Source organism: Erpetoichthys calabaricus, chromosome 6, assembly GCF_900747795.2.
Source record: "Erpetoichthys calabaricus chromosome 6, fErpCal1.3, whole genome shotgun sequence".
NCBI classification, from domain to species: Eukaryota; Metazoa; Chordata; class Cladistia; order Polypteriformes; family Polypteridae; genus Erpetoichthys; species Erpetoichthys calabaricus.
In genome coordinates this window covers 214,798,388-214,825,152 of record NC_041399.2, presented here as the reverse complement: position 1 = coordinate 214,825,152, position 26,765 = coordinate 214,798,388, and the positions used below count along the sequence as shown (strand labels likewise).

Genomic DNA, 26,765 nt, shown 5'->3' with positions numbered 1-26,765 from the left:
TTCTGGCAGCTCAGCCAGGAGACATCATGAAATCCCACTTGGGATCTGGGTAAGGCTACAGGAAGACCCTAAAGCATTGTGCACAGTGGCCTCCATAATTCTGAAATGGAAAGAAGTTTGAAACCATCACAATTCCTGGCCAAACTGAGCATATAGGTGGAGAAGGGCCTTGGTTAAGGGAGGTGACCAGAGAACCTGTGTGGAGATGGGAGAAACTTCCAGAAGGACCACCAACTATCAACGCAGCACTCAACCAATCTGGGCTTTGTGTCAGGTAGGCCACACAGAAGCCCCTCCTGGATGAAAGACACACGGAAGCCCACTAGGAGTTTGCAAAGAGGCTCCAGAAGAACTCTCAGACTGTCTTATGAAACCAAGATTAGTGTCAAGTCTGGTAGAAACCAAGCACTGACACCTGTGCAGTGAAGCACAGCGGTGACAGCGTCAAAGACTAGGAGACGAGATGGGGCTGTGGAAAAGCTAATCGGGAGTCTTGGTTTCAATGCAACATACACACCATGACAGGGCAAACAACTTGAAGAAAATCACATTGTGACGTGCAGACAAGCTTCTTTTTTTTACTATGCTTGTGATGCGCCATCTGTTGGAATGAAAAATGCAGTGGATTTGTTATGACTACCTTCATTACAACGTACAGTCGTGGACAAACATTTGGAAAATGACACAAATTTGAATTTTCATAAAGTGCGCTGCCTCAGTTTGCATGGACTCCGGAATGTTCTGACGAGTCCTCAGATGAATGACAATGAATTGCAAAGTCCCTCCGTGCCATGAAAACGAACTTCACCTCAATAAACCACTGCATGTCCGCCCTGCCACCAAAGGACCTGCTGATGTCACTTCAGTGATGCTCTCATTCACACAGGTGAGAGTGATGATGGGGACAAGGCTGGAGATCGCTCTGTCGTGATGACTTAGTTCCAATAGAGAGGTGAAGAAGGTGTCAGGAGGCCCAGGAAAGTCCAGCAAGTGCCAGGAGCGTCTCCTAAAGTTGACTCAGCTGCAGACACCACCAGTGGGATTAAGGTCTGGGGAGTTTCCTGGCCATGGACCCCAAATTTCAATGTTTTCTTCCCCAAGCCCCTTAGTTGTCACTTTTGCCTTATGGCCTGGTGCTCCATCATGTTGGTCACCAAACTATTCTTGGATGGTTGGGAGAAGTTTCTCTCGGAGGATGTTTTGGTCCCATTATTTATTTAGGGCTCGGGATCGGGGGGCACCACCACTGCAGAGCTTGCTCAGGAATAGCAGCAGGCAGGTGTGAGTGAGGTCAAGACTTTTGGAGGATGACCTGGTGGGCGTCAGGAAGGGCAGCAAAGAAACCACGAAAAACACCAGGGACTGACTGAGATTCTGGGATTGGACTGCTGGGGTCAAGTCATTTTCTCTGATGAATCCCCTTTCTGATTGAAGAGAAGAAAAGGTGAGCGGCGCTACCATCAGTCCTGTGTCACGCCAACAGTAAAGCATCCTGAGACCATTCATGTCACGTGGGGTTGCTTCTCACTCCCAGCGATGAATAAAGAATGGGACCAAAACATCCTGCAAGAGCAATTTGTGCCAGCCATCCAAGAAGAGTTTGGTGACCAACATGAGGGAGCACCGGGACATAAGGCCAAAGGGAGAACTATGTGGCTCGGGGAACAAAACATCAAAATTTGGGGTCCATGGCCAGGAAACTCCCCAGACTTTAATCCCATTGAGAAGGCGGGTGGACAAACAAAAACCCACCAATTCTGATTCTGCAAGACTGGGTGGCTGCCATCAGAAGTTGATTGACAGGCTGCCAGGGTGAAATGTAGAGAGGGGTCTGGAAAAAGAAAGAAGGGCCAACACTGCAGATATGGACTCTGTGCATCAACTTCATGTCATTTTCAATGAAAGCCTTTGAAACTTCTGAACTGCTTATAATTCTACTTCAGTACACCAGAGAAACATCTGACAAAAAAGATCTAAAAACACCGAAGCAGCAAACTTGGTGAAAACCAACACTTGGGTCCTTCTCACAACTTTTGGCCCATTCCAACAGATGGTGCACTGTAAATGTTCTCACTCAGGTCCACGTTGATCTTTCAGATTTCAATCCGTCTTTGCACAGCTACAGTAGCTTTTAATAAACTTGCAAAAATCTCTAAAGTCTTGTATTCGCTTTGTCATTCTGGGGTGCTGAGTGTTGCTTGATGTCAGTAAAAAAAAATAAATTGAAATGAGTTTAGGACAAGACTACAACAGAACAAAATGTGTCAAAATGAAGGGGCCTCCTGCCACTGTGGGATGTTTCAGATCGTAGGAAAGGTAAATGGGGCCATATGAAATGAACTCTGGATGTGAGTGTGGTGACTTCTTCTGTCTCATTGTCACTTGTCACCCTCTGTGGTCTTTCTCTTTGTTGTGATGACCCTACGGGACGCCAAGTGAAAGTAAAGTTTACCTTGAACCTCAGTTCATCTCACATGAGTCCCCGTGATGTAGAGAGAGAGAGACAGAGGGTGAGAGAGAGAGAGAGACAGACAGAGAGAGAAAGACAAAGAGAGAGAGAGAGCAAGAGAGAAAGAGAGAATGAGAGAGAAAGAGAGAGAGAGAGAAACAGAAAGAGAGAGAGAGAGCAAGAGAGAAAGCGAGAAAGACAGAGAGAGAGAGAGACAGAGCATGAGAGAGAGAAAGAAAGAGAAAGAAAGACAGAGAGAGAAAGAGAGAGATAAAGAGAGCAGAGAAAGACAAAGAGAGAGAGAGAAAGAGAGAGAGACAGAGAGAGATAGAGAGAGAAAGAGAAAGAGAGCAGAGAAAGACAGAGAGAAAGAGTGAGAGAGAGACAGAGAGAGAAAGAGAGAGAAAGAAAGAGAGGAAGCAAGAGAGAAAGAGAGAATGAGAGAAACAGAAAGAAAGAGAAAGAGAGAGAGCAAGAGAGAAAGAGAGTGAAAGACAGAGAGAGAGAGTTACTTCTATCCTTAGGGGTGCCAAGCCATTTTAACATGTGAGCCGTGAAGAATGTCATTTGTGTGCCATCAGGAAGCAGGCTGCTTGTCACTTGACTCCAGCCCAGCGTCACCTCTTTCCCCCTAACAAGTCCCTGTGTGTAAACTTTCATTCAGGCCCAGCCATGATGCCATCAGTGCTTTATCAGAAGTCGGTTGTCAGATGAGTGCAGGAAGGCAGACGTCTTCTTCACTTCTCTCTGCTTTATTGACTAGAAGCAAACACACATGATGGGGGGCACGTAAAAGGTCAGCAGCTTTGGATGGAAAGAGAGAAGACCTGTCAAGGGGGCTTTGTTTGTCTAAGCCTGATGTGGAAACACACAGCAGCTGCTGGAGGCCACATGGCTGACGGTTTCATTTGAAGCCTTCACTGCAAACCCTAAGAAAGTTGTTCAGCCTTGTAGGTGCTGACTGACCAAAGCGCCAACATTTACAGACGTCTCATTCCTAAATGTTCAAAGGGAGCGCATGTCCTCCTCTTAACTCTGGATCTCAGCTTCTTTAGTCCTTTGTGTCCTAAAGGAGGTCTCAGGGAGCCACAAGTGGCCTTTGGGCTGAGGTGAGTCGAACAAGGAGAGCTGGAGCAGAACGTTCAGCGAGTGACGTGACCTGCCCTGCTGTCAGACCGAGGTGCCTCTGAATGGAGCGGCCACTCCACTGAAGCTCCTTCCTCTCTGCGGCCAGCCCTTCCAACATGATGTATTCATAATCGAAGGACATTTGTTGGGTACGTTTGTTTCACTTGGCCCTTCTGTGTTTCAGATCAAAAATAATACAGAGAAGGACCCCAGTGCCACCCCAATGGCCACACACACACACTCGCCAGAGCCATTCAGTCATGCCACGCCGGCATCCCTGTGTTTGAAATGTGGGGAGAAGTGGGAACCCTTGGGGCAAACAACATCGGGAAATACTGAGGAGGGAGGCCTACCAGGGAGGGGGGTCCTGAAAACGAAGACAAAGAGAGACATCATAGATGGACAAGCATGAAAGGAGAGCACTGTGTGTGTGTGAGTGAGAGAGAGAGAGAGAGACACGAAAAGGCACTGTAAAAGAGATATGAAATATAGTAAAAAGGATAAATCGACAGGAAAGGCATTATATGATAGGTAATTGTGAAGGGTACTATATAATAGCTTTAAAGAGTACTAAATAATGGAGATGTGTGATATAATAGTTGTGAATGGCACTATAAAATTGATAGAGAGAGAGGGAGATATGAAATACAACATACAAGACAGACAGATGATTGTGAAGGGCACTATAAAATGGAGAGATAAGAAATGCATTATAAGAGCAAGACAAATGTGGAAGGCATAATAACAGTTGGGAAGGAAACTGAATTAAAGATAAATATGAAAGGCACTATAAAATACACACAAATATGAAATGCATTATACAAGATATATAGATGAACAACTGTGAAGGGCACTAGTTATGAAGCATATAGCTGTTGAAAGGCACTATAAAAGCAATATAATAGTTGTGAATGGGACTAAAATAATCAATAAATGTGAAAGGCACTATAAAGATATTTAGATATAAAATGTAGTACATTAGATAGATAGATAGATAGATAGATAGATAGATAGATAGATAGATAGATAGATAGATAGATAAGGCATTATATTGATAGGTAATTGTGAAGGGTACTATATAATAGCTTTAAAGAGTACTAAATAATGGAGATGTGTGATATAATAGTTGTGAAAGGCACTATATAACTTAGACAGACAGACAGACAGACAGACAGATGAATGGCACTATATAATATACAGACAAATGAAATGCACTGTAAGATAAAGAGGTGGATGTGAAGGGCACCATATCAAAGATAGTTGTGACGTCACTATAAAATCGATATGAAATACAGTGTATAAACCAGACAGTTATATATGAAGGGCACTATATAACAGTTGTGAAGGCCACTTAATAACAGACAGATATGAAAGGAACTGTAAAACAGATAGAAGCAGAGCTATGACAAGCACTCTACAGGACACATAGATAAACAGATAGCTATGAAGATGACTATATACAGTCGCATAAAGCTGTAAAGGGCATTATGTAATTGATATATTTGAAAGGCACTATAAAGTAGTACAGAGATATGAATACCAGAATATAAGATAGATAGACAGGAAAATAGATAGATGAAAGCCACTGTGTCATAGATTAATGTGAAAGGCACTATAAAACAGAGAGAGATGAAATGCGCTATATCAGCTAAGCAGATAGAAAACTGGTACTGTATAGAAAACAGACAGATAACAACAACCCTATAAAAAAATAAAGAGATATAAAAGTTGTGAAAGGATCTATATAAAATAAATAGATAAAATCGCAGGTTTTGAATCAATATTTATCAAAAGAAAGAGATGCATGGATATGAAAGGCACTCCATAAAAAAGACGGATGTAGAGTTTTACAGGCACACGTAGACATGCCAGGTGGATATAAGATGCTCAAATGCATGCAGAACGTTTACTCCAAACTAGTTAAAACATGTGCTATACAGTATAAGAAATATATGTAAGATGTTATGAAAAATACTGATATGAAAGCAAATTTAGAAAACAAATAGAAAAGTGGATGTGTGGAAATGGCTATATAAAACAGATGATCTATAGACACGAATAGCATTGTAAAAAATATAAATATAAAGGACTGTAAAAAAAAACCGTTAAAGGCGCTATATAAAATAAACACATATGCAAAATAAGACAGATTGACCTGAAAGGCACTATATACAATGGATAAGTAGACTGAGAGGTCTAAAGGCAGGTTTTTAGCAGAGAGACATGTCAGATGGTGCATATACAAGTCTGACCAGACACAAAAGTCATTATAAAAAATATAAACAGAAGGATATGAAAAACCTTATATGACACAGGAGTGAGAGATGGGCCGAGTACTGCCACCTAAAAGCCAGACGGATAAGTAAGGGTGGCTGTCAGGCTGGTGCAGTGTCGTGTTTGCATGTTCTCCCCGTGCCCCAGTCCAATGACAGGCGGGTTAGGTGGATTGGCATTGCTAAATTGGACCACGTGTCTCGGTGTGTCCCTCTGGAGCCCTGCTGCCTTGTGTCCTGTGCCTGCTAGGATAGGCTCCAGCTTCCCTTATCATAGTACAGCAGATATGGAAAATGGATGATTAAGGAGTGTGTTGCATAAGAGACTGACAGATATGAAAAGTCCGAGCGATCCAAAAGCTGCTTTGTAAAGACATTATAAAATAAATAAGTTGAAAGACACGTATTTAGTGCCTTTCATTATTTAGTGCCTTTAGTATGCGCTGTGAAGTACAAAGTGTAAAGATGGAAAGGCATTCCGAACGAGTTATGAAAGGCAATCCCAAGGCAGACAGACAAACTGTAGGTAGGCAGGTGCTAATGACAGACAGTCGGACAGACAGAGCCGTAATGTAATAAATGGATGCCGTGTTTACGCCGGAGGGCAGCTCTGCACTCCGTCTTGAGGTCGATGTGTTTTGGTGAGTAACTCCGCCGGCCGATGTCATCTCCTGGGCGGCCAAACCACATGATTGTAGGGCTTGCTAAAAATAGAGCGCGGCGCGAGGCGCTCCGTGTTAAGCGCCCATTAGAGGAGGCTGGCGGCCCGCGGGGTGCCAACGGCCCTCCGCTCGTTCTGCTGCTATCTGCGGTGGTCCCGCTTCACGACCCGGACAGAAAAAAAGGCAAACCTACTTTGCGTGTCAGGCGTCTTTTGATTTCTCGCTTCTCCTCCTGTTCTTCTTGTTCATTCCTGGCTATAAGAAAAAAAAGAAGAAGACGCGGTGATGAGCGGAGCGTCACACATTTAAACTGATCGGAGGTCCCCGGCCTGGGTGTGCCTAAAGTCTGAAGAGGAACGAGAGGAGGAATCGGCGATATAGCGACCTGCTGTGACCGGGCTGTGACTCGGCTTGCTTTAATAAAGCGCACAATCCCTTTGGCCATTGGAATGAGCGCTCTGCAAATCTGCGTGTTCTTAATCAGAAACATTGAACAGGACCCGAGCTCAGGTGCTACCAACTGTGCATCCTTCAGTGCACTGCACCTAAAGTTCTTAATTCTGATGGGAAGGCATATCAAACTCTGGACGCCCTGTGACCCCCCGCATCATCTGGTGGGTCCCTTTTGGATGGACTCCTTCCCCTTCCTTCTTCTGTTTTGCCCTACCAAAAGACCACCCGTCAACCGCATGCTTCCCCTGGTTCACCCAATGATGACAGTCGGCGACATGCAGATGTGACTTACGTTTTAGAATGTTCCTCTGCTCCAATTCTTCAGCAGTTGGCCTCTGACTTAAGCGCCTGCGAAATAAGACAAGGATCAGTTTCTGGACCATCTCAGTTCAGGGGCTTCATCGCCGTTCCAAAGTGAAACTGCTCTCCAGCGGAGAGCGACTTGCGCCTTCTTGCCTAAAAGTAAACTTGGGATGGAGCTGACGGGACTGCTGAAACAAACAAAAAAGAGGACGACGGGAGAAGAGGAGGAGGAGGAGGCAAAATAAAGAACGGCGCAGGAGCAGAGGCCAGTCACATCTTGTCAGACGGACTTTCCATGCCCTCGTATGTTGTGATCGCTCGCTTTTCACCACTTCCTTCCTCCTACGCAGCCTTAGTCAGCAATCAGCCACCCCGTGTGTCACAACACATCCAGTCGACGGCAGTGAGCTGCTGCCCTGTGCAGGGCGGGCAAGACAAAAAAAAGAAAAAAGAGGAAAGCGGGCGCCAAAAACTAAATGGAACCGCCCGCACCCCACCCGACCCTACACCAAAGTAAATCCACCCTGAACCAAACACCTGAGACACCTGTGTCACCATGGACACCGAAAACAAACATCACCCCCAAAAATGGAAAACAAGCAAACCGCCACCAGAAAAAATAAAATCCTCTCCACCTCTTCCAGGAACAAATCAGACACCTGTGCTCCCCACCATGGAAACAAACATCAGCAGTACCGCCCCCCCCCCCATGACAAAAAAAACCCCACCTCCCCCGACCATAGAAAGAAGTGAATGTGCCCCACTGGTCCACAGACTGCCTGGGGGCACAAATTAGCATCTGGGGTTGAACTGGTGGGACGGTGACTTTAGGGGTGGCCCAGGGCCAGACCTCAGACAGCAGGACACTTGAAGTGTAGAATTCATGATGGGCTGATCTGAAGTGACACTGACAGCCACTCCGCTGGTTAGCCTAATATGTTTATAAGTCATGTCAGTCCACCTATTATATAGTGCCTTTCACACCCAGATCTGTTATATAGTGCTTTTCATGACCTCCCTATCCCTGTTATATACTGCCTTTCATATATACCTTATCTCTTATATAGTGCCCTTCACCTCATATGTGACTTTCATATTTGTTATGCAGTGCCGTTCATGGGCTCTCTTCTCCCTTATACAGTTCCCAGCTTACCCTGTCTTATATTTCTTATATACTGCATTTCATACAGTATTTGTATTTATTGTATAGTGCCTTTCACACCTGTTTAGCTATCTGCCTTATGTAGTGCATTTCATATCTGTGTCTGCCTACAAACGCCATCATGACGTTACAGTGGACTCAGACAGTATTGAGACCCCTTCACTTTCTTTTTTTTTTTTTTTTTTTTATATTTTTATTTTATTAATTTTCATTGTAATCATTCCATACAAATAGATCAATTTATAACCCAACAAAATTGAAGACAATTTTTCTGCACCCTTTATCGTGTTGTTGATCTCATTTGAAAAGGTTGCGCTTGATATTTTTGCCCATCTCTACATTCAATAACCCATAATGATGCAGTGACAACATGTCTGCAGATTTAATCCAAAGCAAAAACTGTAATCTTTCATTGATAGAAGTAATAAGACTCATAATTCAGTACTCTGTCGAAGCCCCTTTGGCAGCAACTTCAGCTTTGGGCCTTCTAGGTTTGTCTCTACAAGCTTTGCACACCTTTTTTTTCTATGCAGTTTATCCCTTTCTTCTTGGCAGATCCATCCATCCATCCATTTTCCAACCCACTGAATCCGAACACAGGGTCACGGGGGTCTGCTGGAGCCAATCCCAGCCAACACAGGGCACAAGGCAGGAACCAATCCCGGGCAGGGTGCCAACCCACCGCAGGACACACACAAACACACCCACACACCAAGCACACACCAGGGCCAATTTAAAATCGCCAATCCACCTAATCTGCATGTCTTTGGACTGTGGGAGGAAACCCACGCAGACACGGGGAGAACATGCAAACTCCACGCAGGGAGGACCCGGGAAGCGAACCCAGGTCTCTTAACTGCGAGGCAGCAGCACTACCACTGCACCACCATGCCACCCTCCATCCATTATCCAACCCGCTATATCCAAACTATAGTGTCACAGGGGTCTGCTAGAGCCAATCCCAGGCAACACAGGGTGCAAGGCAGGAAACAAACCCCGGGCAGGGTGCCAGCTCTTGGCAGTTCCTCTCAAGCTCACCTACACTGCATGGGAAGTGTCTGTAAACCACTGTCTTCATGTCTCCCCACCACGTGTTCTAGGGGGGTTTAAGTCTGGGACACTCTGAGACTTGTCCAGAAGCCCACCCCAAGTGTTGTTATAGTGGACTCGTATAGTATTGAGACCCCTTCACTTTCTGCACCCTTTATTATGCTGTCAGTTTCATTTGCCCATGATATTTTTGCCCATCCCTACATTCAATAACCCATAATGACGCAGTGACAACATGTCAAGAAATTTATTTTATAGCAAAAACTGTGATCTTTCATTCACAGAAGTCATAAGACTCTTAATTCAGTATTCTTTTGAAGCCCCTTTGGCAGCAATTTCAGCTTTGGGCCTTCTAGGTTAGTCTCTACAAGCTTTGCACACCTTTTTTTTTTGTATGCAGTTTATCCCATTCTTTTTGGCAGATCCATTCAAGCATGGGAAGCGTCCGTAACCTGCCATCTTCATGTCTCCCTCCACGTGTTCTATGGGGGTTTAAGTCTGGGCCACTCCAGGACATTCCGACTCTTGTCCAGAAGCCACCCCCCAGTGTGTTGTCTTGGCTGTATGTTTGGAGTCCTTGTCATGCTGAAAGGCGAGCTGTCACCCCAGTTTCAGATGACATGCACTCATTCTCTTCAAGGACCTCTCTGTATTTGGCTTCATTATTCCTTCTCCTCAGACCTGACCATTACCCCCTGTCCCTGATGCTGCCATCACCAGGCTTCACCATAAGGATTTTATTAGGCAGGTGATGAGCGGTGCCTGGTCTTTGCCGACATAGTGCTTGGAGTTCAATTTTTGTCTCATCAGATCAGAGAATCTTTTCCCTCAATGCTTTCAAGAGTCCTTAGAACTGCTATATGACTTTTTCTCAAGAATGGCTTACATCTAAGCACTCTACCATAAACTCCTGATTGACCGAGTGCTGCTGAGGTGGTCATCTTTCCAAAGGGTTCTACCATCTCAGCAGAGGACTTCTGAAGCTCTTTTAGAGTGACCATTGAGTTCTTGGTCACCTCCCTGACCAAGCCTCATCTTGCATGTTTTGTTAGTGTGGTTAACTCCAGAAGGACCAAACTTCTTCCATTTCACAATTCTGGAGGCCTCTGAGCTCCTGGGTACACTCAAAGCTTTAGGAATGGTTTGATCCCCTCACCCTGATCTGTCTGGAGGTCTACAGAGAGTTGCTTGGACCCGACCTGCAGTGTGAATTTTTGGACCTTCAATACACACAGGTAGACGTGTGCCTTTCTAAATGATGTCCTGACAGTTCAGTTTGCTCCAGGTGGACTTCAGTCATCTTCTAGAAACATCTCAAGGAGAAGTCAAGCAAACAGGATCCACCTGAGCACAACGTGGAGTGCCACAGTTAAGGGTCTGAGTAGTTCTAGGAATGAGAGATTTCCGTTTTTAGTTTTGAATAGGATTTTGAAGGGATGACCACCTCAATGGCACTCCATCAATCAGAGGTGTTTATGGTCCTCAAGTGACCAACCAGGAGCAGAGAGACCTGAAGATGGCAGTTTACAGACGCTGCTCATACAATTTACTGGCACTTGAGGGGAATCTGCTAGGAAGAATGGGATCAACTGCCCAAATCCAGGTAGGCCAAGCTTGTAGAGACTTCCCAAGAAAGACTTAAAGCTGGAATTGCTGCCAAAGGAGCTTCTACAAAATGCTGAATGAAGAGTCAGAATACTTCTAGGAAGAAGAAATTTCAGTTTTTGATTTTTAATTAAATTTCTGTAAACGTGATGTCACTTTGTCATTATGGGCTATTGAGTGTAGAAAGATGGACAAAAATGGCAAATGTATTGATTTCAAAGTAAGCCTGCAACACCATACAGTGCGCGGAAAGTGAAGGGTCTCAATACTTTCTGAGTCCATTGTATTACCTAACATGAATGGCAGGCTTTCACGTTACATTTATCAGGACACCAACAGGCATCACCCTTTCCTACAACACACGCAATTCCATGATATCCACCATGCTGAGTTCATCGACTCATAAAGACAAATGGCAGGGCAGACTATTCAGGGCACTCACCACCTTAGAAATGGTTTTGTCCCCTCATCCTGGTCTGCACCTCACCACAGTTTGATCTACAGAGAGGTCGTTGGTCCTGACATGGCTCCCAACAACTCTTGGAGGACACCTGGTGGCTCCAAACCTCTTCCATTTCACTATTTTGGAGACCACTGAGCTCCTGAGGGCACGCACCACTTTAGAAATGGTTTTGTCCCCTCGTCCTGGTCTACACCTCACCACAGTCTGATCTACAGAGAGGTCGTTGGTCCTGACATGGCTCCCAACAACTTTAGAAGGACACCTGGTGGCTCCAAACCTCTTCCATTTTACAATTATGGAGACCACTGAGCTCCTGGGGGCACTCACCGCTTTAGAAATGGTTTTGTCCCCTTGTCCTGGTCTGTGCCTCACCACAGTTTGATCTACAGAGAGGTTGTTGGTCCTGACATGGCTCCCAACAACTCTAGAAGGACACCTGGTGGCACCAAGCTTCTTCCATTTCACAATTATCGAGACCACTGAGCTCCTGAGGGCACTCACCGCTTTAGAAATGGTTTTGTCCCCTTGTCCTGGTCTGTGCCTCACCACAGTTTGATCTACAGAGAGGTTGTTGGTCCTGACATGGCTCCCAACAACTCTAGAAGGACACCTGGTGGCACCAAGCTTCTTCCATTTCACAATTATCGAGACCACTGAGCTCCTGAGGGCACTCACCGCTTTAGAAATGGTTTTGTCCCCTTGTCCTGGTCTGTGTCTCACCACAGTTTGATCTACAGAGAGTTCCTTGAACCTCCTGGCTTCCAGTGTGAATTGCAGGACCCTCTATATACACAGGTGTGCTTTTCTAAACAGCATCCAGTCAAAACACTTTGCCACAGCTGGACTCCATTAATTTCTAGAAACATCTCAAGGAGAATTCAAGCAAACGTGACGGATCCCGAGCATCAGTTGGAGCGTCACAGTAAAAAGGGGATTGAGTCTGGGAGGATCTGCCAGGTCAAATAGTAGACATGGCCTAAGACCAGGTGTGTAAAGCTTGCAGAGATTTGACCTCAAAAGACTCCCAAGCTGAAAGGGGCTTCAACAGAGTACTGCATTAAGGGTCTGCATACTTCCACGAATGAGAGATTTCAGGTTTTGATTTTATTTGCAGGTCTTTCTGTAAACACGTTCTCACTTTGTCATGATGGGTTATTGAGTGTCTGCCAAAATGGGCAATTTCTCCATTTCAAATGAAATAAAGTGTGCAGAAAGTAAAGGGGTCTCAATACGTTGTGAATCCATGGTACTACCGCGAATGCCAGGCTTTTACGTTTCTCTTTTAGCATTACGCCATGCACATTACACTTTGCTTTTCATAGATTCTTTCTGAATCCACGGTGGTTTGGGAGTCTCTCGAGTGCCAAGCTGGATGGCTGGCACTGATGACAAGTCTCCTGTTATTTTTATTCTTATTCTCCTCGGCTTCCCGTATGTCCCACAGAAGCACCCTGATCTGACGCTACACCTCCTGTACTTTTTCTCCAATCTGCTGGTGAGGGTGCAGGTGGAGATTAGGTCAGGCAGGGGTGGGGTGGGGTGCGCTTTTTTGTCGGAGGTTGTCCATTGACACTCTAAAGGTAAAAATGCAGCGTCTGGGATGCTCCCCACCCACATACCTGTGCAGCCTGTCGAGCGTCAGGGAAAAACAAAAAATGTCAAAACACAAAGACTTCAAAGGCGCAGGAAGTGATGGTGTGCATCTCTGGCAGTGCAGAACGCTGCATGAGGCCTGATGGGCTCAGTCTGGCACCTTGTGTCTGAGCCCAGTGCCATACCAGGTGGCGGCGCAGGATCATCTCTGTCACTTTGTCTGGTTATTATTGTCTGCTTTGTATACTGTCCTGTGTGTTATGATTTAATCTCAAAAGTGATGTGAGGCCTTCAGAAACGTTTCTGAATCCCACCAGCCTGCTCAGAGGACGTGCACCAGAAGGGAGCCCAGCTACCATCAGAGTGGTGGGCTTCAGCCTAAACCAACCCAAAATGTGCTTCAAAATCAAAGTTCCAAAAAATCCATCCATCGTCCAAACCCGCTTCATGCAGATCAGAGTCATGGGGAAGCTGGAGCCAAGTATAGAGCACAAGGCAGGAGCATCAACTGGACAGGAGGGCCAGTCCATCACAAGGCAAACACACACACACAGGCCCATTTAGCATCGCTAGTCCACCTAATGTGCAATTTCTTTAGACTGTGGGAGGAAACCAAAGCAAACCCAAGCAGAGATGAGGAAGACATGCGAAGTCTATGCAGGTAAGACCTGGGACATGAAGCCAGCCTCCATGTTGTGAGGTGGCAGTGCTACCACTACACCACCACTCCGTCCTAAAGGTAAAACAACATACAATGAAATGCCCCAAAAAAAACACTAAAGGGTGCTGCACAAGGGAGGGGATTACCGTCAACCCCTGGCTGGTGTAGAGGTAGCCAATGAAGTTGAACTTTATAAAGGAAGGGCATATTGGGGAGTGAGAGGTTGGGAGCCTGCACTGAAACACAGCGTTGCTGCACCCACCACACGACAAACCACCTCAGTATCCCAATTAGGATCAGAGTGCAGTCGTTCAACGGGTGACACCTCAGCACCACACTAGTTCAGGTGGAATGGAACAGCGTGAGGTGTTTTACAGTGGCAGGAGTGCCAGTCCTGCCACCAGCACCCGAGTCTTCCCTTGCAAGTTGCAGGTTAAGGGTCTTGCTCAGGGGCCTAATGGAGTAAAGTCACCTCTGGCATTGACAGGATTCAAACTGGCAACCTTCCGATTGCCAGCGCAGATCCCCAGCCTCAGTGCCCCCCACCACGCACTTACTGGATGAATAGGGGAAAAAAAATCCACAACAAATTAGTTCATGGGAGCAAAAAACGATTTGCCAAGCAGGCAATCCAAAGCAAACAAAACTCAGTATGAAACTCGCAGGAAAATCCAGGGATAAAAATTAAAGCAAACACAAAACTCACAAATCCCACCAAAATCCACCAGAGGGCATTCAAAAATGAACAACTGTGGACTTCAATTCCCAGCATGCCTTTACAGGTTAAGGGGTGGTCCCTTAAAGGTGATTGACAGGTGGCCCCTCCTCTTTGGGATCAACCAAGAAATACAAGAAACATAAGGGAACTGCAAAACACACATAGATACTACATAATAACCAAACAGAATTAGGTGCAGGTCCAATCATGAGGCAAAGGGTTATAAAGAGAAAACACCCAAATAAAACAGAAATAACAAAAAAAAAAACCCTCAGACCCAAAAAAACAAGAATAATGCTTTAAATATATAAATATTAATGAACTAAAAGAAAGAAACTTCAAAAACAAAACTGAAGCAATTAATATTAAAAAAAAAGCGTTTCCCACAAGAGGCAAACAAAAGTTTAACAAAACAATCCAGAATTTCAAAATTAAAAATGCCCATAAATTGAAAAATCCATTAGCTTTCGGTTAAATCCAAAACAGCGAGCACAAAGAAAGAAACATCCACGTCAATTTAGGACAAATGTCTGTGTGCCTGTGCATCTATATGACTCTGTGGTTGCTATGTCTCTCTAATTCCAACAGATGGTGCATCGCAAACATTTGTAGTAATTAAATAGACTGCATTTCTCATTCCAACAGATGGTGCATCATTAACTTCTGTAGTAAAAAACGCCTTGTATATGGTATTCCAACAAATGGTGAATCGCAAACATTTGTAGTAATAAAATGCATTGCATTTATCATTCTAACAAATGGCGTATCACAAACATTAACATTGCTTTTGCGAAATATAACAGAGACATATACATTGTATTTGTTGTATCAATGTGTCCATCCGGTTGTTATGTCATTCCAACAAATGGCACATCACAAACATTTGTAGTAATAAAATGGAGAACATTTCTCATTCCAACAGATGGTGTGTCATTAACTTTTGTAGTAAAAGAATGCCTTGCATATGGTATTCCAAAAGAAGGTGCATCACTAGCATTTGCTGTAATTCATTTCATTTCTACAAATAAGTGTTCATGTGCCTGTGCATCTGTGTGTCTGGTTTTCAGTCGCTCTGTCATTCCAACAGATAGCACATCACAAACATCTGTAGTAATAAATTGCACTGCATTTGTCATTCCAACAGATGGTGCATCACACACATCTATAGTACTGCATTTTATTACTGCAAATAAGAATCTGTGTACCTGTGGTATCTATGTGTCCACAAGATTGCATTTGCCATTCCAACTGATAGTGTATCACAAACAATTTTAGTAATAAAATGCACTGCATTTTTCTTCCAACAGTTGGTTCATCACAAACATGAGCACAGCTTTTATGAATTCCATACAAAACGGCATATAACAGAGACCTTTTCGTTGCATTTTTCATTCCAACAGATGGTGCATCACACACATTTATAGCAGTGCATTTTATTAGTACAAATAAGTGTCTTTGTACCTGTTTATACCATACAATACAATTTTTTTTTTGTATAGCCCAAAATCACACAAGAAGTGCCGCAATGAGCTTTAACAGGCCCTGCCTCTTGACAGCCCCCCAGCCTTGACTCTCTAAGAAGACAAGGAAAAAATCCCCCTCCCCCCCAAAAAAAAACCTTGTAGGAAAAAAAAGGAAGAAACCTTGGGAAAGGCAGTTCAAAGAGAGACCCCTTTCCAGGTAGGTTGGGTGTGCAGTGGGTGTCAAAAGAAGGGGGTCAATACAATACAATACAATACACAGAACAAATCCTCAATACAATATAAAAATAAAAACAAAAAAATAAATAAAAAATAAAAATGTATCCATGTCTTCTTGCAGTTGCTACGTCTCTGTCATTCCAACAGATGGTGCATCACAAACATTTGTAGTAGTGCATTTTATTACTGCAAATAAGCATGTGTGTGCCTGTAAATCTATGTGTTCATACAGTTGCATTTGTCATTCCAACTGATGGTGCGTTACAAACAATTTTAGTAATAAAATGTGTGCATTTGTCATTCCAACAGATGGTGCATCACAAACATTTGTAGTAATGCATTTTATTACTGCAAATAAGCATTTGCTGTGTCTGTAAATCTCTGTGCCCATACGGTTGCATTTGTCATTCCAACAGATGGTGCATCACAAACATCTGTAGTAATACTTTTATTATATCTGCTTATATTTTTGTACAGATGCTATGCATACAATCTACTGGCGCATGAAAGGATCTGCTGGGAAGAATGGGATCAGCTGCCCAAATCCAGGTAGGCCAAACTTGTAGAGACTTCCCAAGGGAGACTTCAAGCTGGAATTGCTGCCAAAGGGGGCTTCTAGAATGAAGGGTCCGAATACTTTTAGGAGGAAGACGTTTTAGCTTTCGATTCTTAATAAATTTGCAAACCTTTCTGTAAACGTCATGTCACTTTGTCATTATGGGTTATGGAGCGTATAATGATGAACACAAATGGCAAATGTATCAATTTAAAATAAATTAAAATGAATTAATCTTTAATAAGTACAACTGCTGTAAAAGCAAGACAGTGTTTGGTAAGCGGCATTTGACCAAACGTTTATGTGTGGGCACCCATATGCATGCTAGTGCTGGTGACAGCGAGTCCCTGTGTAGAATACTGTGGAGTGACTGCCAATTGGCACCAGTCGAGTCATTGTCTGGATAGGATCACTATATGTGTGTGTGTGTGTGTGTGTGTGTGTGTGTGTGTGTGTGTGTTAGTCTTCAAGGGTGAGAGTAGATGAACCCAGTAAACACTCCTGGTAAGTCTTACAAACTTCACGTCAATGCAAAAGACCATACTGGTCACGGAGGATGTCTGCCACACCATATAGTGTGAAGAAAGTGAAGGGTCTTGATACTTTCTGACTCCGCTGTAGTACCACGAATGGCAGGCTTTAATGTTATTATTATCAGGACACCAACATGCATCACCATTTACTACCACACACAAATCCATGACGACCACCACATCGAGTTCTATGACACATAAAGACAAATGGCAGAGCAGACTACGAGTATCCAGGGCTGGTGACAAATGCCAGAGTCGGGCGTGTCAGTGCCTACCGTGTCAGCTTGGTTCCGATCTGCTGCCTCATCTCCAGCCTCTCTTCATCTGTCTGCATAGGGATGATGTTTTTCTCCTCCAGCTCTCTTTTGGAAGGCCGGTTGCTCAGCTTTATTGCCAGCGAGTCTTTTCTGCAGACCTTTAAGGCCAAAGAACCTGAGAAGGAAGAGACAGGAAAGGTCAGCTTTTGGAAAGAGTGAGGGAAAAAACAACACCTGGGATCAGAAAGAAACGTCACACGTCTCCAAAGTTACACCGCAGGCCTTAATGGTTTGCAGCAGGTGTCATCACAACCGTGTGACATATGGCAGCAACGGTTAAAATATGAGGTTAGGAAAAACGTAAAGGTGGTTAGAAAGAAATATTACAGATGATGTGATCGATATCCACCTTAGAAAATGACTTACAAACCAGCAGAACGCACATTAAGATATGGTGATTCCAGCCTGATTACAATTCCAAGGTTTAATAAAATAACAGCAGGAGCTCCCCCCCCCCCCCCCAAAATAAAAGTGTGGAGTGGTCTGCCTGCTACTATAAGAGATGCCCCTTCAGTCTCAGCTTTGAAATCCCAGCTGAAGACTCACAACTTCAGTTTAGCACACCCTGACTAGAGCTGCTGATTAACTGTGCAGACTTCATCTCTGCTGTTAGTCATGAGCACTAACACATAAATAATAGGACAGTTATAATCTGATACCCGCCTAGTGGCGTAGCGTAGTGGGGGTGGCAGGGGCGGCCCGCCCCGGGCGGCACTTTTAGGGGGCGGCAAAATTCTTTAGAATTACTGTATATTTTAGTCTTTTAAATTGAAATACCTAAATAAGGGGGCGGCGGAATTTTCCTCCGCCCCGGGCAGCTGACACCCACGCTACGCCACTGCTTCATGGCACTCACATGTGGCACTTGGTGCAACAGCTCTACTGCCAAGTTGCTTGCCTGCCCATCTCTGAAAAAGGAGTACTGGAGTCATTGGTTAGAACAGTGGTTCTCAAACTGTGGGGTGGGCCCCCCTAGGGGGGCACGAAAGTAACAAAAAGGGGGCGTGAAGATGTGAAAAAAAGAAAATAAGAATCGAAAATATGAAAAATACATCTATTGAAACCAAAACAAATTAACTTAAACTACATTCTGATACTAGAAAAATAAATACAGAGTTAGATAAGCGTCAATAAAAGTTAAGTAGGTATAATAAAATATGCATCTATGATATATCATTAATTAAAAAAGAACAAACTGGTATTAGTGGGCTTCTTTCAAAAAAATGTTAGGGGGGCGCAATTAAAAGTGTTATGAAAACTCGGGTCGCAAATACTGAAAGGTTGAGAAACGCTGGGTTAGAAGGGTCCTTTCATCTGATTGGCCGGCCCAGCACTGACTCAGTTGCGGATTGGCCAATGAGGAGAGGCGGCTTGTTGGCTGAGGTCTCCATGACTCTGAACAAATCGGAATCCTCATATGTGACAGTTCTGTACTTAGTGAGTGGTCTCTTCTACTCTGGCACTTTGCTTTGCAGTCTCTACTATTATCCATACCTGGTGGCATGGATCGTGGACTATCTTACAGACAGACCTCAGTATGTGCGTCTCAGGAACTGCAGGTCTGACATTGTGGTCAGAAGCACAGGAGCGCTGCAGGGGACTGGACTTTCTCCGGTCCTGTTCAGCCATCGGACTTCCAATACAACTCGGAGTCCTGCCACATGCAAAAGTTCGCTGACGACACTGCTATCGTGGGCTGCATCAGGAGTGGGCAGGAGGAGGAGTATAGGAACCTAATCAAGGACTTTGTTAAATGGTGCGACTCAAACCACCTACACCTGAACACCAGCAAAACCAAGGAGCTGGTGGTGGATTTTAGGAGGACCAGGCCCCTCATGGACCCCATGATCATCAGAGGTGACTGTGTGCAGATGGTACAGACCTATAAATACCTGGGAGTGCAGCTGGATGATAAACTGGACTGGACTGCCAATACTGATGGTCTGTGCAAGAGAGGACTGAGCCGACTATACTTCCTTAGAAGGCTGGCATCCTTCAACATCTGCAATAAGATGCTGCAGATGTTCTACCAGGCGGTTGTGGCGAGCGCCCTCTTCTACGCAGTGGTGTGCTGGGGAGGCGGCATAAAGAAGAGGGACGCCTCACGCCTGGACAAACTGGTGAGGAAGGCAGGCTCTATTGTTGGCATGGAGCTGGACAGTCTGACATCTGTGGCAGAGCGACGGGCGCTGAGCAGACTCCTGTCAATCATGGAGAATCCACTGCATCCACTAAACAGGATCATCTCCAGACAGAGCAGCAGCTTCAGCAACAGACTGCTGTCAATGTCCTGCTCCACTGACAGACTGAGGATACCCCACACTATGCGACTCTTCAATTCCACCCGCGGGGGTAAACGTTAACATTATACAAAGTTATTGTCTGTCTGTATACCTGCATTGTTATCGCTCTTTAATTTAATATTGTTATTATCAGTATGCTGCTGGTGGAGTATGGGAATTTCCCCTTGGGATTAATAAAGTATCTATCTATCTATCAGTTATATAGACCCTTTCATCTATCTATCACTATTGTACTGTTGTATTGTATTCCTCAGGTGGCCATAACGGATTGGCCATCTGGCTCTGTGAAGAGGATGACTTGGGCTCGCTCTCTCTCTCTCTCTCTCATCTTCCATTGTTTCCCTACAAGTTTGTTGTTGCCTTCTTAGGGAGTCAAGGCTTTGCTGTCAAAAAAGAGGGCCACTCCTTGTATGATTTTGGGTTATACAAGACATACATTGTAGTTGTTCAAGGAGAAGTGTCTGTCTGTCTGTTTATCTATGTGTCTGTCCAGTTGCTATGTCTCTGCCATTCTAACAGGCGGTGCATCACAAACATTAACACTGCTTTTACACATCCCATATCAAGTAGCATATAACAGAGATATGTACATTGCATTTGGCATTCCAACAGATGGTGCATCACAATCATTTGTCAGAGAGTGGCAGCCTTTTCAGCAGCTCCGTGTACATCGTTATGCTGCTGCTGGAGAATGTGAATTTCCCCTTGGGATTAATAAAGTATCTATCTATCTATCTATCTATCTATCTAATGCATCTCTGTTATATTCATTCTGTTTTTGGCTCGTCTGCTCTGGATTGCCTTTGTGGCACCTCCACTGCAGCTGTTTAGAAGCCTTTCTTAGTATTTTGCCATTTTTCTTACTAAATGTTTCATTTTTTTTAAAGGGTTTACGATTATCCCTCATCTTCTTGGGGCTTTTGGTGACACTTTACAGTTATTTTGCCTGCACCAATCACCCCCCCCCCCCCCCAATTTTTCGGAATTAGCTACAGTTGAAGCCAACAGGTAGCATCAGGGGTCTTGCTGAAGTCAGGTGAGCCTCTGCCCGTCTTGTTTTAGCAGGTCTCGCACCTGTTTGGCCTCCAGTTCATAACAGACCCCAGTAATGACATCCAACTGATGACTTCTTGTTTGCGCCACTGAGTGAGACATCTCCACATGGCAAGTGTTCACAAAATACACTTTTGGAATCAAATGTAAAGCGTGAAAGGCACTACATAAAGTGACAACAGGTTCGACCCTACTATTACGAGGGTCCTCATTATGCACATTTTCTTGGCAATCATCACAAAGTGACCCTCACGTTGCCAGGACAGAGTCACTTCACCTGAAATGTGAGGACAGCTGACCCTCCTTGGAAAGCAAGTTGGGGTCAAAGTTATCAGCTAAATTAATAATAAAAAAAAAAACATAACCTACCGTCACTTTTCATTTAAATTTTTTTATTTATTTTTTTTTTTTTAAATATGGCCAGTTTGTTTCCTGCCTTTGTGCAAACTTGAGCTCCCTACAATACCGACGGGCAGCAGTGGATGTCAAATCTGTTGAAAGAAACACAAGTGAAGGATTACTTGTAAAAAGTGAGCCGTCGTCATCGTCGTCTTCCTCCTCATCTTCATCCTCGTCATCCTCGTCCCGATACAAACTGGGCGCATCCTCGTAATCGGACTCATTAGGCACATTTTCTTTGTCGTCGTCGCACTCGATCACCACTGTTGGCACTGGCCGCCCGTCGAGCGAGCTTCCTTGGATGGTGTGGAGACCGGAGCTGAGAAAGAAAGAAAGAAAAGAAACTGAAGGAGGCTGCAAGAAAGTGAGCACGGCGGCTCAGTTCACCTTTACATAGCAACTGTCATTGAGGGGACACGTCACACAGGTCACTGTCATACAGCCACTTGTAATGAGTGGACAGTGTGCACCACAGGGTGGGGCTCAGTTACTGCAGAATGCAATTCATCTTCATTTAACAGCCATGCCTGATGGGACAATGACAGGTCAGCTTAACTTCGCGTGGACGTTCATGGAGTAGACACAGCAGACGACAGAGCAATTCGTCCTTACACAGCAGCCTTCATAGAGTGGACACTGCATGTCACAGGTCAGCTCACCTTTATATAGAAACTTTCAATGAGTGGACATCGTGCACGACAGGTGAGTTTACCTCACTGCACACGACCGGTCAATTCACTTTTATATAGCAACTTTTAGTGAGTGGACATCATTTACACCAGGTTTGTATACAATGCAGTTTACTTTTATATGGTAACTTTGATAAGTGGACACTGTGTCCAATAGGTCAGTTTACCTCTGCATTAATGGACACTGCACATGACCAGTCAATTCACTTTTATATAGCAACTTTCAAAGGGTGGACGCTACATGTCACTGCTCAGTTCATCTTTACATAGCAATTGTCATTGAGGGGACACGTCACACAGGTCACCTTTATACAGCCACTTTTAATGAGTGGACGGTGTGCATGACAGGGTGGCTCAGTTACTGCATAATGCAATTCATCTTCGTTTAACAGCCATGCCTGACGGGACAATGAGAGGTCAGCTTAACTTCGCGTGGACGTTCATGGAGTAGACACAGCAGACGACAAAGCAATTCGTCCTTACACAGCAACCTTAATAGAGTGGACACTACATGTCACAGGTCAGCTCACCTTTATATAGCAACTTTCAATGAGTGGACATCATGCACACCAGGTTTCTTTAACAATGCAGTTTACATTTATATGGCAGCTTTGATAAAGTGGACACCGTGTCCGACAGGTCAGTTTACCTTTGCATGAATGGACACTGCACACAACCAGTCAATTCACCTTTACATAGCAACTTTCAAAGGGTGGATGCTACATGTCACCGCTCAGATCACCTTTACATAACAACTGTCATTGAGGGGACACGTCACACAGGTCACCATCATACAGCCACTTGTAATGAGTGGACAGTGTGCACCACAGGGTGGCTCAGTTACTGCAGAATGCGATTCATCTTCGTTTAACAGCCATGCCTGACGGGACAATGACAGGTCAGCTTCATGTCACGTGGACTTTCACCGAGTAGACACAGCAGACGACAGAGCAATTCGTCCTTACACAGCAACCTTCATAGAGTGGACACTACATGTCACAGGTCAGCTCACCTTTATATAGCAACTTTCAGTGAGTGGACATCATGCACACCAGGTTTCTTTAACAATGCAGTTTACATTTATATGGCAGCTTTGATAAGTGGACACCGTGTCCAACAGGTCAGTTTTCCTTTGCATGAATGGACACTGCACACAACCGGTCAATTCATCTTTACATAGGAACTTTCAAAGGGTGGACGCTACATGTCAACGGTCAGATCTTCTTTATGTAGCGACTTTCAATGAGCGGATGGTGCATCCAGCAGGTTGGTTTAGATCAGGGGGTCCTCAACTCCGGTCCTGGATGGCCCCAGTGGCTGCAGGTTTTCATTCTCAACCTTTTCTTAATTGGTGACCTGTTTTTGCTGCTAATTAACCCTTTTCCATTCATTTTAATTGACTTGTTTTGGTTTTTTATTTTTAAGATTTGTTCCTCTGAGTCGCTTCATTTCTTTCCTTAAACAGAAATGAAACATGAAGTGAGGGAGCCAGCAGAAGACCAACTAAGTCAGGGCCTCAAACTCCAACCAGTTGCTTAATTAGGCTCGGATTATCTTGTTGTTCATTAAACTCGTTCTTTAACTCCATGGCTTGTAATAGCTGACATGTCCGACATTGTGGATTTTCTCTTTTCTAAGAGCAACGTTAACATGTTTTAGGGACCTGAGCAGATCCTCATTCCTGAGACCTTCATTTTTTCTTTATTTTCACATATGGACACCAGTTGTTTTGGCTCATTTTATATCTCATTATTGTTTGGCAGCTAAAAAAGGAAAAAGAAACAGCTAAGCGGTCCGAGTCTTCAAGAGCAAGTCAAATAAAATGAATGAAAAAGGAGTTAATTAGGAGCAAAAACAGGTCACTCATTAAGAAAAGGGTTAGAATGAAAACCTGCAGCCACCGGAGTTGGGGACTCCAGGTGTAGATCCTATAAAACGCAGCTCATTTTTAAATAGCGTGGACCACCAGGGGGTGTACAGCTCCCCAAACCCCGGACACAACAGCCACAGAACCACCAGGTCAGTGACACACATGCTTTTCCTTCACTCCCCACAGCACCGGGTAGCACAATACAGCACAGAACACCGAATATCAGTCCCTTCTGTCGTCTTCTCCTCTCCTCTCCACTCCACTCCTCCTCTTAGCAAGCTTCATCCCTCTTCCTCCCTGAATGGAGTGAGGTGACTTCAATCAGACCTGGAAAGACCCCCCCGCCCCCCCCCCCCACCAAGAGTGGTAAAAGCCCAAAGTAGGGCTCTGCAGCTCCCCCTGGTGGCCCCCGCACAAAACCCAACCAGGCTGTGTCAAACTCCAGCTCCCAGCATGCCCTGGGGGAATCCATGTTGCCACAGCTGCCCTCTAGCGTCCCAGAGAAGGTAGTGCCCTGCCGATGCTCTCTGTCCCCTCGGGTCCTTTCATCCAACTGATGTCCTGGCCGGGTAAGGGCTGTGGCTCCCCTCACATTAGCAACTTTCATAGCATCGACACAATCCATGACAGGTCAGTTTGTATGGACGTTCATTAAGTGGTCATCTCACACGACAGTTCAATTCACTTTTTCTATACTATAAGCACATCGGTTGAAAACTCCTTGATGGGTCAGAGTTTTGAGGTGGAAAACTGACCAGCAAAGGCACTTTAACTTCTGAGGTTCTTTTTATACTGGCGGGTAACTTAACACTGGAAAGGCCGAAAGCGTTAGGCTTCATTCACACACACGTCCTGCAAAACATTCACTCGGCACAGAGAAGCTCAAATACAAAGCGAGAACATCTCAACACACTGGCCAAGGCCGGCTACCTCAACTTCTGGAGCTTCAGCCTTATCAGGGGCTAAAAGCCATTCTGCTCACCAGGCGTCCCCGCTGGGATTCGCTTACATGTCGGTCCGTCTTCAGATTGCTTCCCCTGAAAGGTCAACACCTGAGACTCTTCTAGGAAAAGCCAGGAATGGCTGCTCCTGTCGGGCTTTTGTATTAGTGATAAGTGAGCAACTGATCAAGGAACAAACACATGAACAAACCAACGAATGAATGAACAAACAAAACAAACAAACCAAACCAACAAACCAAACCAGCAAACCAACAAACCAACAAACAAAACAAACCAACAAACCAATGAACCAACCAACAAACCAACAAACCAACAAACCAAACCAGCAAACCAACAAACAAACAAACAAACAAACCAATGAACAAACAAAACAAACTAACAAATAAACCAACAAAAACAAACCAACAAACAAAACAAACAAACCAACAAACCAACAAACCAATGAACAAACAAAACAAACAAAACAAACCAACCAACAAATAAACCAACAACTAACCAACCAAACAAACAAACAAACAAAACAAACAAAACAAACCAACCAACAAACCAACAAATGAACCAACGAATGAATGAACCAACAAACGAATGAACAAACCAACAAATGAACCAGCCAACTGAATGAACGAACGAATGAGCCAACTAAACAAATGAATGAATGAATGACTGACTAAACGACCGACCAACTGAATGAACCTCTTTTGTATTTGTCTTGATCTCTGAACGAACTTACTGGAACAATAAATGACATTAAAGAGCATGCACAGCGTGTGCAACTTTTCATTCTTCATTCCATGACAGTCTGGAGCGACCATCTTAACTTCACTTACATAGCTGCTGTCTTCAGGAAGTAGCCAATCAGTGCACTGTCTCAGCAATGTGGTAATGATGACAACTAGCCAATGACTGACCTGGCAGATGACATCAAGCCCCTCCCACTGACCTTTTTTTTTTTTTTAATTATTCAATATAAGATTGTTATTCTCTGTGTGAAGGATACATTTGTCAATGTCAGAGGAGTATTGTCATACATAGCATAGATAAACTCTATCTATACATGTTAAATACATTTCTATTTGGATAGCAAATTAAATGCGACTCAGTGACTATGACCATCACAGGACGTACTCTGACTGACTGACTGAATGAACCCGTGCGCCCCCTACTGATCAGGAGAGTCAATGCCAGTTCATTCACACACTGCAGACCAGAGACTCGCAGTTCACCGATGACAGACTGCATCAGAAGGTTTTATCGTGATTATCATTATTCTAAAGCTCTAATTGTACAATTGTGTTTTTTTTTCTATTTATTGATGGAATTTTATTTTATTGTCAGAATTCAATTAAGCAGATTATTACTATTATTATTAGGTTTGGTTGTACAATTGTTTTTTGTTGTGTTTATTGTTGAAATTTTATTTATTGTCAGAATTCAACAAAGAGGGTTATTATTATTATTATTATTATTATTCCACAGGGTTATGGCAGATGAGACAAAAAGGTGAACACAAACATAGGTGGCAGCTCCGTTTTCAAGTTCCTGCCAGCCCTTCTTGTCCCCAGCAGCCCCCTGTGCCCGTTGCAGAAGTCCAATCAGGGCAACACCCTCGGGGCAGCTGGGAAATGGAGTCCATTGAGTTTATTAAAGCTACTGAGGTCGCTCCTTAATAATTACAATTGCGGTAAAAGTGAGACAGTGGTTGGTAAGTGGCATCTGACCAAAGGTGTTACTTTTGTGTGTGTCATGCGATCACCATCCTGGTCGTTCATCACAGCTGTTAAGACGACCCTGGTTGGCACCACTTGAGACTTTGCCTGGATAGGATCGCTCTGTGTGTGTGTTAATCTTCAAGGGTGAAAGCAG

The 26,765-nt window shown here is 44.3% G+C and overlaps 1 protein-coding gene across 7 annotated transcripts in view; it reads right to left on the bottom strand.

Annotated features, from left to right (window-relative positions):
• The window catches only part of LOC114644571 (phosphatase and actin regulator 1-like), a 269,029-nt gene that overhangs the window by 21,965 nt on the left and 220,299 nt on the right, over positions 1-26,765 (bottom strand). For all 7 annotated transcript variants that reach the window (XM_051928987.1, XM_051928983.1, XM_051928986.1 and 4 more), the window contains 4 exons: positions 21,504-21,700; positions 17,585-17,741; positions 7,258-7,313; positions 6,706-6,767 (listed from right to left, as the gene is read on the bottom strand). In XM_051928987.1, coding sequence (XP_051784947.1) covers positions 6,706-6,767; positions 7,258-7,313; positions 17,585-17,741; positions 21,504-21,700 — 472 coding nt within the window. The remainder of the gene's footprint in view (positions 1-6,705; positions 6,768-7,257; positions 7,314-17,584; positions 17,742-21,503; positions 21,701-26,765) is intronic.